This window comes from Thamnophis sirtalis, unplaced genomic scaffold (assembly GCF_051295495.1).
Source record: "Thamnophis sirtalis isolate CommonGarterSnake01/CBP01778 unplaced genomic scaffold, rThaSir2_p1.2 scaffold_8, whole genome shotgun sequence".
Taxonomy (NCBI): Eukaryota; Metazoa; Chordata; class Lepidosauria; order Squamata; family Natricidae; genus Thamnophis; species Thamnophis sirtalis.
Window position 1 is genome coordinate 17693926 of NW_028261388.1, and position 19847 is coordinate 17713772.

At 41.9% G+C, this 19847-nt stretch overlaps 1 protein-coding gene across 3 annotated transcripts in view; it reads right to left on the bottom strand.

Moving 5' to 3' along the window:
• The window catches only part of GUCY1A2 (guanylate cyclase 1 soluble subunit alpha 2), a 221775-nt gene that overhangs the window by 27191 nt on the left and 174737 nt on the right, over positions 1-19847 (bottom strand). Inside the window, exon 7 of one of the 3 annotated variants that reach the window (XM_087721161.1) lies at positions 13200-13601. The exons of the other annotated variants lie outside the window; for them this stretch is intronic. Within the exon in view, the coding sequence (XP_087577287.1) occupies positions 13566-13601 (36 nt within the window). The 3' untranslated portion in view covers positions 13200-13565. Of the gene's footprint in view, positions 1-13199; positions 13602-19847 lie in introns of those variants that run through there. 3 annotated transcript variants of the gene reach the window in all.

A 19847-nucleotide genomic window follows, 5' to 3' on the forward strand; every position in this document is an offset into this window, starting at 1 on the left:
GACTAGCCATGTCCAGTTCCTCTAACTGTTCATCATATGTTTTAGCCTACAACTCCCTAATCACCTTGGTTGCTGCACTCAACATCTTTTTTTAAAATAGTGTGGTGGCCAAAACTTGATGCTGTATTCTAGGTGTGGTCTTACTAAGGCTTTATAGAGTGGTATAGAGTGGTATCACTTGATCTTGATTGGCACCCTGTCAGTGGTGGGATTCAAATATTTTTACTACTGGTTCTGTGGGCATGGATTTGTGGGCGTGGTGTGGCTTTGTGGGCGTGGCAGGGGAAGGATATTGCAAAATCCCCATTCCCTCCCCACCCAGCTAATCTGCTTCCAGCTCTGTTCTCCTGTTCAGAGCAACAAAAGAAGATCAGATGGGAGGCTGGAAGGCAGTGGGGGTGGGGCCAGCCTATTTGCCGGTTCTCCGAACTACTCAAAATTTCCATTACTGGCTCTCCAGAACCTGTCAGAACTGGCTGAATACCACCTCTGCAAACTGTTCATAGTTGCAACTGGTTGCCAATCATCCCGCAATTATGTGATCACCATTCACAATCTTCTCCACTGGCGTCCCCAGAAAGTCAATAGGGAAGCCGGAAGGTAAGTTCGCAACTGATGTCACCTGCATCAAAAGGATGCCACCTTCTGGTTTCTGAGGACTGGCCACAAATGCCTTGTGTTACAACTATTCTATGCTAAAAATCCTGCTTGGATTTCAGGGTGGACCTTTTTCAGTCAGCCTTTTTGAGCGTGAAAATACAGTAAGTGATATTGATTCTGCTTTAGATGAAAAGAAAAAAATGGAAAATCATATGATTAAAATTGGAAAACAGATTCCTATTCTGGATTATCTACTTTAAAAAAAAACCAGTAGCATTTTAATGAGACTGAGAAAAGCTAAATTTCTAATATAGTAATAAAAACTGTAACAATGATTCATGTTGCAATCAGTTAATGTGCTTTCATTCCAATACAAAAGTGGACATATTGTTTATTCTGAGAAAAAACTGCACCAAATGGAGAAGAAAGAGACTGGAAATCTTAATAGGATGCAAAAGACATAATACAGAGCCCTGATTAATTTAAAAAATCCATTAGACTTGGACAGGAAATTCTTTTTTTTCCTTTTTTTGCCATTTAAAAGAATGAATACGACAATAAAAAAAAACATTCTGCATTATTAAATGTGTGCAACGTAAGCAAGGAAGTTGTTTAAGTAGTCATATTTGAAGTGAAAGGTTGCTAATACTAACTTAGTCAGGCTTATACATATTTATTTCCTTTTTAAAAGGATTTTAAAAATCACTGTTAATTGTAGAAAAGACATCCACTATAATAGATTTTTACTTCCAGCTGGCTCTACCTGCACTAGAATTCCTATAATAAATTTTCTATTAAAATGGATGGAGAATCCCTCGTAAAAAAGTACAAATTTAGCCCTCCTTCAACAATTACTACCATGTTTTCCTGAAAATAAGGCAGGGACTTATTTGCTTTTGACCCCCAAAATAAGCGTTTGGCCTTATTTTTGGGGAGGTCTTATTATTTTTGAGGTGCAGGAGGCAGTGAACGTGATCACCTCATGGCTGCTGCTTGTTGCTCATCGCTGAGCCTGCCACTTTTTTTGCGGCAGCCATTAGCGGGACAGAAGGGGCATGGTGGCTAGGGTTGTGGCTTGAAAATGTGCCTAAATAGGACGGCATAGAACCAGGGCAGGTGGGAAGACCCAACTGCAATTTCCACTACCCGTTCGAGTGAACCGGTATGAACCAACTGAATACCACCTCTGATATCATTGTTTCATTGTAGGTTCATATTTCATTTATTTATTATCAAACTTGTATGCTGCCTATCTTGACAAAGGTGACTTCCAGGCATTCCAGATGTTGAACACAATACAGAATGAAACATTAAAACATTAAATAAAGGTCTTAAATTTTAAAATTCAATTAAAATAAAACTAAATGGGATGGAGACAGAGGGAGCAAAGTGCACACAGAGAGGAAGTGGGGCATTCTCTAGGCCATTGGCCACCTCCAGAGTGTCATACAGTCATTAGGGGTCCTGGCACAGCCATGTCTTCAAGGCCAGAAGGTCAGAGGGGTGAGAGCGGATCTGACCTCGGGGGCAAGATGTTCCAGAGTGCAGGATAAGAGACCCTGACAGCCAAAATTATTTTGTTGATGGGGTCCTCTTCTGCCTGAGGAATGGGGTGGGCTAATCCCATTGGGATCAGCTAGTTATTAGGGTTCCAAATAACACCCCCAACTAAAGAAGACTCAGAGGCTTGAAGTTCCTCAAAGTTCCATTTTATTAGAGATGTCATATTGGCACATCTGGGAAAACCTGAATCTGAAAGTTTCCAAGTTTTTCTGACCCAAATGAAAGTCCACGACCCTGCCCAGATGGACAGCACATGTCCATCACATGGCCCAATCAGGCACCGTCCCAACTGGAGATGCCTCCTAGTCATGCCCTTCCAGGTGCAGGGCAAGATGTCCTTGACTCTCTGAGAAAGGAATGTTATTTTGACTATATATCTCCCATACTCCATATTAACCCCCCTCCCAATTTTCCACAGCATTAAATATGGCAGGCCGGAAGGCCCAATGCAAAAGATGGATTCCAGGCCTGATACTGGTTTTTCAGATAACCTGGGCCCACGCATGAAGGGCTTTCAAGGTGAAGACCAACACATGGCGTTAATTAAGATTGTCAGGTAGCTTATCTTGGTTCTGCTTACCAGACTAGGACTTCCTTAGTTTTACCAGATTAACCTCCAAAAGGTTTGTCATACAGCACGGGATAAGATACCATCAATATGCGGACGATACCCAGTTGTATCTGTCCGCCCCGTGCCAACTCAATGAAGCGGCGGACGTGATGAACCGAGGCCTCGAGGCCGTTATGGACTGGATGAGGGCTAACAAGCTTGTACTCAACCCAGAAAAGACCGAGTGGCTGTTGTGCTTCCCTCCCAACAATTCGACCAATATTCCATCACTCAGGCTGGGGGGTCAAATTTTACATCCCTCAGAGAGGGTTCGCAACTTGGGAGTCCTCCTGGATCCACAGCTATCCTTTGACTACCACCTGACGGCTGTGACCAGGGGGGCATTTGCCCAGGTTCGCCTGGTGCGCCAGTTGCGACCCTACCTGAATCGGGAGGCTCTCACAACAGTCACTCGGGCCCTTGTGACCTCTAGGCTGGAATACTGCAATGTGCTCTACATGGGGCTGCCCTTGAAGAGCATCCAGCGACTTCAGCTAGTCCAGAACGCGGCCGCGCGAGTGATCGTGGGTGCACCCCGGTTCACCCACATAACACCTATCCTCCACGAGCTGCGCTGGCTACCTGTCGATCTCCGGGTGCGCTTCAAGGTGCTACTAGTCACCCATAAAGCCCTTCATGGTAGTGGATCTGTGTACTTGAGAGACCGCCTTCTGCCAATTACCTCCCTGCGACCAATTAGATCTCATAGATTGGGCCTCCTCCGAATTCCATCTGCCATCCAGTGCCGGCTGGCAACTACAAGGAGGAGAGCCTTTTCAGTAGTAGCTCCGACCCTTTGGAACGAGCTCCCCGTGGAGATTCGTACTCTCACCACCGTCCAGGCCTTCCGCATAGCCCTTAAGACCTGGCTAGCCCGTCAGGTCTGGGGACAAAGATAACTGCCCCTCCCGAATGATGAATGAATGTTGCTCATTATTTTTACTCTATGTGTGTCTATGTTACTGTTTGTATTCCCCTCCCCTGATTTTATGTAAGCCGCCCTGAGTCCCCTCAGGGAAAAGGGCGGCCTATAAATGTTAATAAACTACAAACTACAAACTACAACTTTCAGTTAAAGGCAGATTTAACAAAAATGACAATTCAATGTAATACTAAAACAAAGAAAATGGCAATTCCACAGCTGACCAATTTGCAATCTGCAAATTCTATTTTCCAATAGTACTGTGGAAAATCTGCACCAGTCTATGGAGACCTCTATCATTCCACTGCAAACCTACATTTAAAAATGTCTCTGTTGAAGGGTTGGATCTGTTGGATCCATTTTGGCAAAAGCAAGCCTAATAAAAAATTCTTTGCAAAAACTTGCCTCATTACTGGAGATAATGAGAGTTATCTTTGCATCATTACCAAAGCTAAGAAAAGGAGCCAACCTTTTAAATATTTAATTAAATCACCTGAACGATCAGGCTCAGCAGCTGCGGCTACACATATGGTGAATTTCGGCATTACTAAAGGATTTCCCCAACAGTTAAACCCACTAATCAATTAGTTTCCACATCAGATGTGAGTCATCTAATTGCTAGAAATTGCCAGATCATGGAGGTTATATTTGTACCAAGAAAGAAAGGAGGGAAGAATATTTTTTTCTGATGAAAACAGTTTTTACTCTGGAAAGGAGAGTAGGATGCCTTATAATAAGTACACGAAAGGAAGGCAATATAATTAAATCAGATAAAAAACAATTTGAGTAAAATTGTGAACCGAAACTCATGGATGACCCTGAAGCACTTTCTAGTGGTTACCAAGATTGCAGTGAAAATCAGGAAAATAAAATACCCAAGGTTCATTTCAGCTTCTGACCCCAAACAGAACGTTCAAGAAATTTTCAATTAATTTTTAAACTCAAAAGGCAGCTTGGCTCTTTAGAAATAATAAATAATAACTCTGTGTACAGTTAAGCCTTGTAGCCTGGTTGCCGATCGTCCTTGGGTTACATCCATTGATTTGGGGACCATTCAAAGGTATGATGGTCCTAAACGAGGGGGGACTTCTGACCCATCCTCAAAGCTGTGGTTATTGCAGTGTTCCTGTGGTCATGTAATTGTGATTCAGGTGCCCGGCAGCCAGCTTGCATTTAGTGGTTAGAGTGGAGTACTGCAGGCTACTTCTGCTGCCTGCCAGCTGCCTGCAGTTTGGCAGTTCAAATCTCACCAGACTCAAGGCCTTCCATCCTTCGGAGGTGGGTAAAATAAGGACCCAGATTTTTGGGGGCAAGAGGCTGACTCTGTAAACCGCTTAGAGAGGGCTGTAAAGCACTGTAAATTGGTATGTACCATATTTTTGGTGTATAAGACAACACTTCTTATCCCTTTGTTTTTAAGCAAAAATAGCTAATCACTGTCAGATACAAAATCCAATCATTTAGATAAAAGAACATATTTCTTTAGACAAAGGACAACTAAATAGAATATGTCAAACTTAAGGCCTGTGGGCTGGATCTGGCCCATAGGGCCATCCTGGAAAATATAAGGGGTGGGTTTGTGTCACTTCAGCCCAGTCTACCCAATGTGAAAAGGAAACATTGGCTCAGTATGGCTTCAGCCTGGACTACCCAGTGCGAAAAGGAAACATGCTAGAAGTTTGGGAAGTGGTGTCAAGCTGGCCATGGCCACTCAGTTGCCACGCTCAGTGAGTGGTGTCCAGCTGGCCATGCCTACCCAGTTGGCCACACCCAGTGAGTGGTATCAAGCTGGCCATGCCCACCCAATTGGCCACACACACCCAGTCAGCCATGCCCACCTGGCCCCCCAAGGTCAACCACAGCCCTGATGCATCCCTCAATGAAATTGATTTTGACATCCCTGCTCTAACAGGAAGGAGATTTTAATCTGAAATGTGTTCATTTTATTTCCTGGGTGTAAAGCTAGTTCCTTATTACTGATAATTTAGATTTATTCACATGGTTCAATTTTCTTCAAATGTGCTGGTGCATCATTCCACCTTTCAAGTCTATCTTTTTAAATAAACGAATGATAAATCCAGCATTATCCCTTTCTCTAGTTAACCCGGAGCATTCCAATAAAAAAAGGCTGTCCTTTGCCATCTGAAATCGCAAAATGCAGAAAGACATACAGCATATGATTCTGCTGATTATATCCTGTCTTGCCTAGAATGTATATATACATAATCTTCCTATTGCTACCTTGACTTATGACCAGTCAGTTAGCACAACTGGGGCTTTATGTCCTGTAAAGCACTGCTGCCCATCATAAAATGCCATGTTCCCCCTGTTCACATGATTACCATCTGGATGTTTGACAACCTGTCCACTCTTGAGACCAGTTGCCAAGTGTCCTGCAATTATGTAATCACCATTTGCAACCTTTTCTGTTGGCTTTCACAGAAAGTATTAAAGGATATGACAGGCCTGCTGCGGTTCCTTTAAGAATCTTTGGCCTGCCACACTCTCATTAAGTGGGAGTGGGGAGGTAGCAAGGAGTAGAATGTGTTGTTTTCAAAATAAAAAAAATCCTTTCTAGAAGCTCCAGGTCATCTTTTGTCTATGCACCTTTGCACCTGACCAGAAGCAGCTGGGCATAGGTGCTAGCACGGAAGAAGAAGATTGGACCATGTGATGGATTGTGGGTGTGGGGACAAGATCATGAACTTTTAACTGGGTGGGATTCTGATGTAATTTCCAGAATTGGGATTCCACAGCAATGTGCTAAGATGTCTGCTTTATTAAATTGGAACTTTAAGGATCATTTTGCCTTGGACTCTGATTTAATTCTACATGATACTTGGAACGCTGACAGGATAAGTGCATGGGGGAGGTTGCAAGAAGAATGTTTATTGCTCAGGGTTGAAATGAGGGGTCCTTGGTGCTCTCTGAGCCTGGTTGTTTTCCTGCAGATGATTCATTACTCAAACTAGGTAACATCATCGGTGTTGGTGCCCATCAGTCCTCATCATCAGACTAGCATTAACACAGATGGTGTGACTTACTTTGGGTAATGAAATGTCTACAAGAAAACAACCGAGCTGAGAGCACACAAAAGACCCCTCAAGTTGCAATCTGCCTCTGCCTCTCATCTCAGGCGTGGGGTGGGGGTGGCTGAAAGAAGAGAGCCGAACTCCTCTGGCTGGGTGCAGAAATGGAGCTCAGATAGTTCCTGCAGCCCACCGGAGCAGTTCTCTCCTTATACAAAAGGAAGCTGAACTCTGGCACGTGTGAGAGAAATGGAGCTGAGACCCTGCAGCCTGCTAGAGTTGAATTCAGCTGGCAGCTCTTTTTTTCCCCTCCATTCTCTCAACAACCCAAGAGATCACTTAAGAGCCACAACTGAGAGTGCTAAAATCGCAGTCATTGAGTGAAACAGCTACCTGGGCACTTAGTTGAACACCTCCTTTGCTCAATGATTGAGACCATCCCCTCTCGTGTAAATCTATGCTTTTAAATAAATTGCCAAAAAGGCATTCAGAGTTGTCAAACTTATTTTACGTAGGTTTTTTTTCTCTGGTAATGCCCTGATGCTAACTAGGGCATACAAAACCTTTGCCAGACCTATCCTTGAATACTGCACACCTGCCTGGAACCCACACTGCATTTCGGACATTAAAACCTTAGAGAGGGTCCAGAGGTATTTCACAGGAAGAGGACTCAACTCTTCTCCCCGTAATAAAATTCTGTATACCACCAGGCTTGAAATTTTAGGCCTGGATAACCTTGAACTACACCATCTCTACATGGGGCTGCCCTTGAAGAGCATCCGGCAACTTCAGCTAGTCCAGAATGCGGCCGCGCGAGTGATTGTGGGTGCACCTCGGTTCGCCCACATAACACCTATCCTCTGCGAGCTGCGCTGGCTACCTGTCGATCTCCGGGTGCGCTTCAAGGTGCTACTTACCACTCATAAAGCCCTTCATGGTAGTGGATCTGCGTACTTGAGAGACCGCCTCCTGCCAATTACCTCCTTGCGACCAATAAGATCGCATAGATTAGGCCTCCTCTGAGTTCCATCTGCCAGTCAGTGTCGACTGGCAACCACACGGAGGAGAGCCTTTTCAGTAGTAGCTCCGACCCTTTGGAACGATCTCCCCGTGGAGATTCGTACCCTCACCACCGTCCAGACCTTCCGCACAGCCCTTAAGACCTGGCTATCCCGTCAGGCCTGGGGATAAAGACCACAATCTGTCCCCACCCGGATGATGAATGAATGTTGTGTACTATTTTACTCTCATGTATTGTTTTATGTTTATTGTTTTGTACCCCCCCTCCCTATTTTATGTAAGTCGCCCTGAGTCCCCTCAGGGAAAAGGGCGGCCTATAAATGTTAATAAAATCCAAAAAAAATCCAAACCATCTACATTCCGACCTGAGTTTAGTACACAAGATAATCTGCCATAACGTCCTACCAGACTAAATGTAATCAGTTCTAATCTTGATTGCCGGAAAAACGATTTCAGCAATAAAGCAGTAAATGTGTGGAACACCCTACCTGAACCTGTTGTTAGTTCCTCTAACCCCCATACCTTTTACCTTAAGCTGTCTACTGTGGTCCTTACACATTTCATAAGAGGTCCCTAAGGGGGCATGCATAAGTGCACCAGCGTGCCTACCGTCCCTGTCTTACTGTCCCATTTACATGTACTCTTTTTATGTTTTTATGGCTAAGTTTTGCTTATTTATATTTGTGCCCTTTTTTCATGTGTCTTCATGCTTGTTTCCTTGTACTTGTTGACAAAGCAATCAATCAATCAATCAATGTGCAAAAGGACAATTTTAGAGGTGTCAACTGATAGAATACAGTGGCTCCGACAGATTCTCTAACAAGCGAAAATATTAACATCTAATTATTTAATGGCGGGTTTTCATTTTTATGCTTTTTAAATTTTGTAAGTCGCCCTGAGCACAAACTTTTTAATGCATAATCAGCGCATTACGTCATGTCAAACTTAAAGCATTTGCTTTAACCTTTCTCCTACAAAAACCATTAAAAAATCATACTGTCAAAAACGATACGCCAAGATATTTTGCTGCTATGACTTGGAAAGCTCTGGGAACTGCCAAAAAAGGTCATGGGTTGATAGAACAGTCCATAAAGACCAAACAGCTGCATTTGCACAACACAGCTTGGTTAATGTGCAGATTAGTATATTGTGAGAACCTAGTCCATTGTATATTGTAGTTCATGGTATTCTTCAAATTAAGATTTAGATTTAGATTTAGATTTGTTTTATTTATATGCCGCCCTATTCCCGGAGGGACTCAGGGCAGCGAACAACTCAAAGGGGGAAAGGGAAACACAAAAGTACAGACAAGCATTTAAAATAGCCAACAGCCACACGATTCGAGAGGGGAAGGGAGCTCATCAACCCCAGGCCTGCCGACACAGCCAGGTTTTAACGGCTTTTCAGAAGGCCTGGAGAGAGGTGAGGGTTCGAATCTCTGCAGGGAGTTCGTTCCAAAGGGCCGGAGCTGCCACAGAGAAGACCCTCCCCCGGGTCGTAGCCAGATGGCATTGGCTGGTAGACGGAACCCGGAGGAGGCCAACCCTGTGCGATCTAATGGGTCTTTGGGAGGTAATTGGCAGCAGGCGGTCTCTCAAGTACCCAGGTCCAATACCATGAAGGGCTTTATAAGTGACAACTAGCACCTTGAAGCGTATCCGGAGACCGATTGGAAGCCAGTGCAGCTCGCGGAGGATAGGTGTAACGTGGGTGTACCGAGGTGCACCCACAATCGCTCGCGCGGCTGCATTCTGGACGAGTTGAAGTCTCCGAATGCTCTTCAAGGGCTGCCCCATGTAGAGTGCAGAAACTTGTATGTATCTCTATATGTCCTGTATGCCTTGTATATAGAAGTCTTGTATATAAACCATTGTTTGTACGACAAACCTCTGTGTACTGTGTTTTGCTCCTGGGTTATCTCAAAACACTAGTCTGCACACTAACAATCTTAATTAACCTATTTATTAAATAGGATAATTTAATAAAAGACATCACTTACTTAAAATTGCATCATCCATAAGGCAAGTTTCTGTTTTTTCCCCTTTCTCAAATATAATATTATATAATAAACTGTTTGCTCCAACTTATATATATGGCTTACCTATATTTGTATATCACTGAAAGATTAATTTGATTGCTACTTGTTTTGTTTATACTACTCTTATTTTACAGAATCCTTCTTTGTTCAATAAGGTACAAAGGATGAATATACTGATTTACCTTATGTCAGGTGTAAAAGAAATTAATCCACCTCCACCTGCCAGATGAGCTATCAATTCTGCCCTGAGCTGATCATATTAACAGATTCTTGCGACAGTAGTGAGCACAAAAAATCACAGTGCAAAAAGCCAACACATAAACATTTCATAATGCAAATCTCTTGCATCTGATGCAAATGTGTGCATTGAAATATTTATGTTATGACAAGACGATGCATGTTTCATTGCTTGACCTTCTTTACTGACCCTGATGGATGCCATGTCATTTCATATCCCCAGGCCAAATATGCTTCTAAGCCAGCCTGATACACTCAGGAATTATTTTGAACAGAAAGGTCAATTTTGATTGGTAGAAAAGCTGTTGCTGGTGTAAGACTGGAGGAATTGCTGGGAGCAAAATACACAGTTACCAACGTGGGTAAAAGTTGGGCCACAGATTTGATTGTACTTGCCCATCAGTCATGCTGAAAATTTTAAAGTACCCATTGGCCTGAAGTGAAATCCTAATCCTTAAGAGGCAGAAGGCTTCATAAACCGTATATAGGTAGCATTATCTGGTTCTCATCGCAAAGGTGCTTCTTCAAAAAGCAATTGGGACTTTTGTTTTTGTTTTTGCTTGAAGATGTTTAGCTTTTCATCCGAGAAGCTTCTTGGATGAGAAGCGAAACATCCTGAAGGGAAAACAAAGAAAGTCCAAGTTGAAAAAGCAGCTTTGGGATAACCATTACCTGGATGACTGAGAATCTCCATAGATATCTGGTTCTTCTAGGACCATGATGGGGAACCTTTGGCACATGGAGCCATATCTGCCACCATGTGAGCTGTCATCTGCAGTGCTCATGCTCAGCTGATTTTCAGCCTTCCGGAGGTCCGCTTTGCATTATGGATTCCTGCACGCGCATGCACTCTCTCTCCTGCGCCCTCACATTTTTGGCACAAAAATGGTTAACCATCACTGTTCTAGCATCTTTGTATTTGATCCCCCCCACGCTCCCCCCACCCCCGTAATTCTAAATAGCACTCTAATGAATTGTGTTACAGAGGGACTTGCTAGGAGCAAAAGGTTGCCTTAACATCCAACATGTTATGTATAAACAATTCATATTTTCTGACTGATTTCTTCAGCAAGGGAGAAAATGTAGGTTTCAGGAACCATTCCGAGTTCCATCCTTACTCCAGAGCCCAATGTAATAATCTGAATAAGCCAAAGAGCCCTACTGACTTCCATAAGTATTATATCAGGTGACAATAAAAAGTGCGGTGCAGAGGTGTCTGCAATTCACACCAAAGCAGGTTTTGTTCCAGATAATGGTTAAATGAGTGCCTGTCAGGAAACAACATTATTCTCATGGTGCTAACTAAAGATGCTTCTTAATTAACCAAACACTTGATTTTTTTCCCCACAGTAGAATACAAAGCGGTAATTTTTTGTTTAATACTAATACGTCTTCAACAGACTACTGTATTTTTCAGAGTATAAGACACACTGGAGTATAAGATGTACCAAGATTTTGAAAAGGCAAATTAAAAAAAAGTTTTTGCACTCTGCAGACCTCCCAAAAACAGCCTGTTTTTCGTGAAAACGGCCCCATTTTTATATATATAAAAAAGGGCATGCATAGCCTTTAGGATGCTTCCAGAATGCTCCTGGGGGCTGGGAGGGAAAAACGAGCAAAAAAGGCACAATTTTCACTCATTTTTGCCCATCTCCAGAAGCACTCTGGAAGCCTCCTAAAGACTATGCACAGCCATAGAGGGTGGGGTTTCGGGAGACCAAAAATGCTGTATTCAATGTATAAAATGGACCCAGATTTTCACTCTCTTTTTTGAGGGAAAAAGGTGCGTCTTATACTCCGAAAAATACGGTATGTCATATGTGGAAGTCAAACATAGTATATTTTGATTATCATTCATAATTATGTGATAATTATCATAAAATAAAAATAAGGATGTCCATAGAAAGGTAAAGCCCAAAAGGAAACATCATTGGCCAAAATAAAATAAGGAAAGGGATGTCAAAACACATTTACAAGCCCATATAAAAGCTTTTATCATTCTTGATAAGGAATGTGCCTGGATCATGCTTGCTACAGCATTTCTTTCCAATGTCTTGTTTACATGGTGCTATTCTTCCAACAAAAAACTTGCTATACCCCTAATTGTATCCCTACTAACTTTTTTATTTTGTAAGGGCTGCAGGTAGTAGAGAAGTGATGAACAATGTTATCAGAGAGGTGAGACTGGATTTCCCCCATTTTTCATTGGGGAGGACTGAATACAATCTGAAATCAGAAGTCAGATATATTCCCACTTGAAAAAAATAGTGTACTCTCCACTTAGAATCATTTGCTTCTTATAAGCAGCACTGTCCACCACGTCAAGAAACAAAAAAGACAAAGTTACTTCTGAGTAGTTTCCTTTATTGTTCCTCACCTATAGATAGTATCTGGCTAAATAAAAGCAACTATTTGGCTAACTATAGATACAGTATACTCAGGAATTGCTAGGGAATTGCTGTTTTTCATTGGGAAGGACTGAATACATGGTAATTCAGAAGTCAGATATATTTCCACTTGAAAAAAATGGTGTACTCTTCACTTACAATCATTTGTTTCTTTTAAGCAGCATTGTCTGCCAGGTCAAGGAACAAGAAAGATAAAGTTACTTCTGAGTAGTTTCCTTTATTGTTCCTCACCTATAAATAGAATCTGGCTAAATTAAAGCAACTATTTGCCTATCTATAGATACAGTATACTCAGGAATTGCTAGGGAGGCAGCCATTTTTATCCTTTTCCTCTCGCCAAACTTTCCATGTTTCACTGTCTTTTCACCAGGGGTGAAATTCAGCAGGTTCTGTCAGGTTCTAGATAACTGGTAGTGGAAATTTTGAATAGTTCAGAGAACCAGCCAATACCACCTCTGACTGGCCCCACCACCATCTATACTCTGCCTCCCCAGTCCCAGCTGATTGGGAGGGAATGGGGATTTTGCAGTATCCTTCCCCTGCCATGTCCACAGAACCGGTAGTAAAAGAATTTGAATTTCACCACTCCTTTTCACCCTCTGGATTGCAGCCCCTTCCTCCTGGGAATCCAGACTACATTCCACTACACAACTTAGCACCTGTTGATCTGTTTATCTACCTCTGTTTATAGTCAGACCTCCTTAGCTTATTGGATATTATTATTTCTTCTAGTAAGTGTGAACTTATTAAAATAGAATCGGATGACAAAGTATTTCCAAAACAAACACAATTTATTAAAAGTAACAGAAGTAACGACAAATAACTTCATCTCATTCAAAAGCTTTTCTTAGCTTTCTTTATGTGGTCAGAACTTTACATTCTGTTTTGTTTGGTTTCTTTACAGTTAATATAATCATACTGCTTTATTTCTCTGTCACTCAAGCTTTCGTTGAATCTTTTTCTTCTAAGATTAGATCAGCTCTCCTAAAACTCTAGGGGGATGAACTTCTTTTTCTGTCGTAGTCTTTCTGAAGACTTGTCAAACTTCTTTAAAATCAAAATTTCATTGTTCCCTCTCCTTGAGCAGAAAACTTTTATATTTCTCTTCTGAACATTTTAGAAGAGACTTTTCACTTTTCTACTTGATTATCCAATGCTGATGGACTTTCTGGGCCTGTCAGAAAAAAAAATACTGTATTTTTCAGAGTATAAGATGCACCAAGATTTTGAAGAGGCAATTTTTTAAAAAAAGTTTTTGCACTCTGCAGACCTTCCAAAAACGGTGCGTTTTTCATGAAAACGGGCTGGTGTTTGTTTGTTTTTTTAAAAATGGGGATGCATAGCCTTTGGGAGGCTTATAGAGTGCTCCTGAGGGCTGGGGGGGGGGGGAAATTGAATAAAAACAGCCTGCTTTTTTGCTCATTTCTGTCCTCCCCAGCCCCCAGGAGAACACTGAAAGCATCCTAAAGCCTATGCATGACCATTTTTGCAAGGGGGAGTGGTTTGGGAGGCAAAAATAATGCTACATTCAGTGTATAAGACGCACCCAGATTTTCATCCTTTTTGGAGGGAAAAAGGTGCATCTTATACTCCGAAAAATACGGTAAGCCTTCCTCATCTGTAATGGCTCAATTGGATTCTATTTTTTTTTAGCAAGTATTTAACATATATTACCAAGACCTAACTGGGTCCAGAAGTGGGGAGGGGAGTTGCCCATCTGAAAATATGCCAACTAGGTTTTGAGTGTGGTGCCAGCCTAGACTTTGGGTGGCGGGGGGGATAGGGATGTGGTGATTGTTATTTGGGAATCCCTTACAGCTTTCAGGGGCACTGTCCTAAAGATCACTGGATATGATACCCTGTTCATTCTAGGGTTATAGAGATCAATTGGGATTGCTGCTATTGTACTGATTTCTCCCACAGGAACCTCCCTCCAATCATAAATAAATTTAACAAATGACAGTGTGATATTAATAATTCAGCATAAGGCTAGCTAATCATTACTCAAAGATCCAAAGACTATTATCATGGAAATGGAGTAATCCTGGAATCTTGGAGACAAATAAGAAAAGACGGGCAATCTGAAATATGATATGTATCTTATCCATTTTCTGCTTAAGGGAATGGAAGGTCATCCAAGAGAAAACATTAGTGTGGCTTGGTGGTCATGGCTGGCTGCACTTCATCATCAGAGGCCACAAAGGATGACAGACCTGGCTATTATGAGCATAACATGGTACTGAAAACCCCAATCACTGAAGAAAAGGATGTAAAAAGTAAACAGGATCAAGAACAGATTCCAGCATATACCAGCTGTAAGTGGAAATTCCATTCATTGGAGTAGTTGATTTTCAAGGCAGTAATTCTATAGGTAGACTAGCTCATAACCCGGCGTTGCCCGGGTATTTATTTATAGGGGGAAAATGTCTGGACCAAACGTAATTTCTAATGTTGGATTTTCCCCCTTACCAGAGGGAGCCCCCTTGTGGAGTACTGTGAAACTTACAATGGCAACTCCACTGTGCTGTACAGTAGAAACCATTTAAGGCACAACAGGCTATATCTTAACAGACTCACCCCCCCCCCGGGGTGTTAGGGGAATTTTACCCCCACAGTGTTTTTTTTCCAGAGAGTAAGTCATTTGTGTACCAAGTTTGGTTGAAATTGCTCAAGGCATTCCAGAGTTATGCTGGAACATACATACAGCCATTTTTACATATTTAAATTCTGCGTAACACTAACACATGCCACACAACACAATTTCTATATTAAAGATGACTGTATTTTTTTAGCTTGTAAACTGGAATAAGCCTTCTTATCTTCCAATTTAACATGTCGCTTTTGCAGTGCATTTATTATGCAATTTACTTTTTAGCTGGGATAGAGTACTGGGAGAATGGATGCTTTTGATGGATACATTCTTATCTGTATTGTCAGGGTGCAATGACAAGATTCTGAAAGGTAGACCAGATTAAATGGACTTGTCATGACTTTAAACTAACAGGAAAAGATCCTGTTGTTATTGCAATTCCTATCCTTTATTGCTACAGCAGATGTTTTATCTTTTGGTTTTGCTGCAGACATGTCAGCTGCATGCATAATTATTGATTGCAAACTAGTGGGAGAACCACAGGAAACTTCTGGTCAAAAGTACATAATAGATGCCTACTGCTGATGTTATTTTCTCCTTATTTGTGTTCATGAAAAATATTTAGGGAAATATTGTTATTTGTGTGTTATCTGATGTCTTCCATCTGAGCAAGCCATTCAAATAAATTCCACAAAAGCTTCTTGTTCATGTTCATACTTCTTATTTGTGTTCAAGCATTCCCAAAAATTTATGTTTTTTATTTGGAAGCACATCCCGAATACATGATGGGAAAATTCAACAAAAATGATTGCCGTAGAGGAATTCCTAAAATGACTACTAACTATTCTGGGCACAGTTGATCCCAAACAGGAATGTTCTTATTCTGTCCAAGGGGGATCCACAGATGACTTCTGTCTCCTGGACACTGGGGTAAACTTACAAATAAGGCCAAGAGAGATCCATTTTTGTTACTTTCTAAGAACTCTAGGAAAGCTGGTGACTAAGAGAAGTTTTTTTGTAAAATAACATAAGTGTTTTGCTTTGAACCCCATCAAAGCTGACTCCAGCCAGAATATAGAAAAACTCAAAGAAGTAGTGCAAGATTGAACGATGTGGAGAGACCCACAGAATTGCCAACTGGACTCAACTGAATGGATATCATTCAGGAGCCCCTGTGCCGCAGTGGTTAGAGTGCAGTACTGCAGGCTACTTCTGCTGGCTGCCGGTTGGCTGCAATTTGGCACTACAAATCACACCAGGCTCAAGGTTGACTCAGCCATCCATCCTTCCGAGGTAGGTAAAATGAAGACCCAGATTGTTAAGGGGAATAGGCTGACTCTGTAAACCCCTTAGAGAGGGCTGTAAAGCCCTGTGAAGCAGCATATAAGTCCAAGTGCTATTGCTATCATCATCATCATAATCATCATCATCGCTTTGAAGTTAAAATCAGATGAGGCATTATGGCCAACGAAAGGCAGGACTACATACACTTTGGTGCCCATGGACACCATATTGAAATCCTAGTATTAGAATTCTGCATGGGGAGGGAGAGAAAAAGATTGGTTCTGTACAGATCATAATATTAAGGAAGAATGAATTTTTGAAATTGTTGCTGTTTGGCCTATTTTATTCTGAGTTGTCTCCATGACAACTTTAGAAGCCATATGCCCCTTCCCACAGCGTTAATAAGGACCATATGTTTGCTCCCAGAGCAGTCTATATATTTTGTCAAGAGAGGCATCCAGAATATTTGGAGACAAATGAGATGCATTTGAAAATTTTGGAAATCTTAACAGTAAAGGCACTGATGACTTCCAGGTATAAAAGCTTCTTGAATATATGTCTATTGTATACATCTATCATAAAACTATATTTTGAAATATTTTCCCAAGAGCTCTGTTCTTATGCCCCAGTTTTTAAAAGCTTATATTCCATATTGGGTGAGTAGCATTTTTTAAAAAGGAGTTTCTTGAACCCCGGCCAGAAATCTAGTTATTTGAGAGTATTTTGATCCAAAGGGATTTGGTGACATAGATATTGCAGTGCCCTTTCTTGAATACAGTGATCCCAATATCAGGTTTTGAGGCAGAAATATATGAAATTTCCAGAAAAATGTAGTTACTCAGCTGCTCAAGATGAGGGACTGCTGATAAGAACACAAGGATCACACAGCGTAAATGAACAGCAAGGTTCCTAAGTAACAAAATCTTTCCATTTTCCAGAATGCTGTGCTTGGGATAATGTTAATCTCAACAGATTAAGTCTGATTTGATGATAGACTTGCTGGTTGTAGGAGCCAATACCCTCTCCTCACTCTCCAATAGCAATGCTATGCAAATGATGCCTCTTTTCTTTTCATCTCCCAAGAACGCCAGAAGAATAAAAGAAAAACATATCTTTACTGAGACTCCTAAATTAGAATGAATTCAAGCCTACTAGTGTCATGCTAGGGAAGGGTGTCAAATTCAACGCCTGGGGGTGTGTGGATCTGGCCCTGGGGTGCTTAGTTCTGGACAACAGTGCCACCCTGGAAACAGTAAAGGACCGGCCCATGGTGCCTCTGCCAGCAAAAATGGAGCTCGGGAGGGCAGCCCTCCCGAGCTCCATTTCACTGGAAGGGGGTTTCAGGATGCCATTGCAGCCAAAAACAGAACTCGGGAGCCCATTTTCATTGGCAGCATGTTCGGGCCACCACAGGTGCCCCTGAGAAGAGTAACATTGAGCTGGCCATGCCCACCCTGGACACACCCTCCCCAGCCCCCCGAGGTCAAACACAACCCTGATGCAGCCCTCAAATTAAATTAAGTTTGACACCCCTATGCTAGGGAAATGAAACTCCAGTCTAAATTAGTTCCCTTTGCCATGAGATCCAGGGTTCATCTGAATGCAAAAAAGGCAGAGCAGACAGTATACAAAATACAATGTCTAATATGTACAAAAGCATTGCTTTATTTTTAAATGGTGAGTTAAACCACAGGAGATTTACTGTATTTTTCAGTAAATATATATAAGACGTACCTAGATTTTGAAGAGGCAAATTAAAAAAAACGTTTTTGCACTCTGCAGACCTCCCAAAAACGGCTTGTTTTTCACAAAAATGGGCATGTTTTCCTTCAAAAAAGGGCACGAATGGCCTTTAGGAAGCTTGTAGAGTGCTCCTGAGGGGTGCCCCCATATGAGCAAAAATGGCCTGTTTTTCACAAAAACGGCCCCATTTTTTGTAAAAAAAGGGGCATGAATAGCCTTTAGGAGGTTTGTAAAGTGCTCCTGTGGGCTGGGGGAGGCAAAATTGAAAAGAAATCAGCCCATTTTTTGCTCATTTCTGCCCTCCCCAGACCCCAAGAGCACTCTAAAAGCTTCCTAGAGGCTATGCACAATCATTTTGGTGAAGGGGGCAGGGTTTGGGGAAGCAAAAAATGCTGTATTCAGTATTCAAGAGGCACCCAGTTTTTCAGCCTTTTTTTTTTTTAAGGGAAAAAGGTATGTCGTATTCTCTGAAAAATACACTAACCCAAAGCTTGGAGCTTAATGGCATGTTCTTCCTGTAAAATGTAATTGTTTCTAATGTTCACTCCTGAGTTAAGAGTTCAAGGGGCGCCTGCAATATATGGGGCTTTGGTTTGAGAACCTGAAAGGCAATTCCTTATTTTTGATTTTGTATAACCTGACAAGAATCACAGATATCTGCTGATGGCCAAGTGGAATCTGAACAAAAATCTCAGATGCTCATTTTTTCTTTAAGTAAGGCAAGACATTCAACTCATCATTTCTTTCTTTAGTGATCACCTCAGAGGTGACGGCCATTTAAACGTGATTGTATATCATTCCTTGAGATTGGATACTTGTGGCTGGCTCTGCAATTCTTATCTGTTCCTATGTCAACAATCAAAAGTAGACTGGCTCATCTTTTTCTTAGGTTAAAATACCCATTTTAAGTCCATTTTACCCTAGCGGTATAAACAGAAGAAGAGAAGAAGGGAGGAAAAAATGTCTTCAAGGAAGAAAAATTGGCAGGTAGTATTCCCAAATAAATCTCAGCCCAGAGACCAAACCAAAGCCAAGTCAAATCAAGCCAAACTCTTGATAATAATTTTGGTAGCACATCCAAATAAAGGACGAGATATGTGATCTTTAAACTATAAATTTTGCCAAATTAGTGGCATTCAGGGGTAGCTGTAGAGCAGTAACAGTGGAAGCCATCATTTTTCTGACAATATATCTGGTGCCTTGGCAGCATTTCATTCCTCTTGCTATTTTTGTACGACATTTATGTATGACAAGTTAGTAACTGAAATAGGTTTGTGTATAAATAAACGAGCAGCTAATAGGTGTGAACTGAGCCAGTTTGCCACAATGGTTAGGACATCTGACTAGAAACCATAAGACCATGAGTTGTAGTGCCTCTCTTTGGCACAAAGCCAGCTGGCTGACTTTGAGTTGGTCACTCTCTCTCAGCCCTAGGAAGGAGGCAATGGCAAACTACTTCTGAAATCTTGACAAAGAAATTGCAGGGACTTATTCAAGCTGTCACCAAGAGTTAATACTGACTGAAAGGAACTCAAACCTACCTATCTACCTCCCCTCCCTCTCTCTCCCCTCCCTCCCCTCTCCTTCCTTCCTTCTTTCCCTTCCCTTCCATCCCTCCATTCCCTCTCCTCCCTCTCTCCCTTCCTTCCCTTTCCTTCCTTCCCTCCCCTTCCTTCTCTCTTCTTCCTTCTCTCCCTCCCCTCCCCTCTCTTCCCTTCCTTCCTTCCCTCCCTTCCTCCCTCCCGTCCCCTCTCTTCCATTCCTCCTTCTCCTTCCTCCCCTTCCATCCTCCCTTCCCTTCAT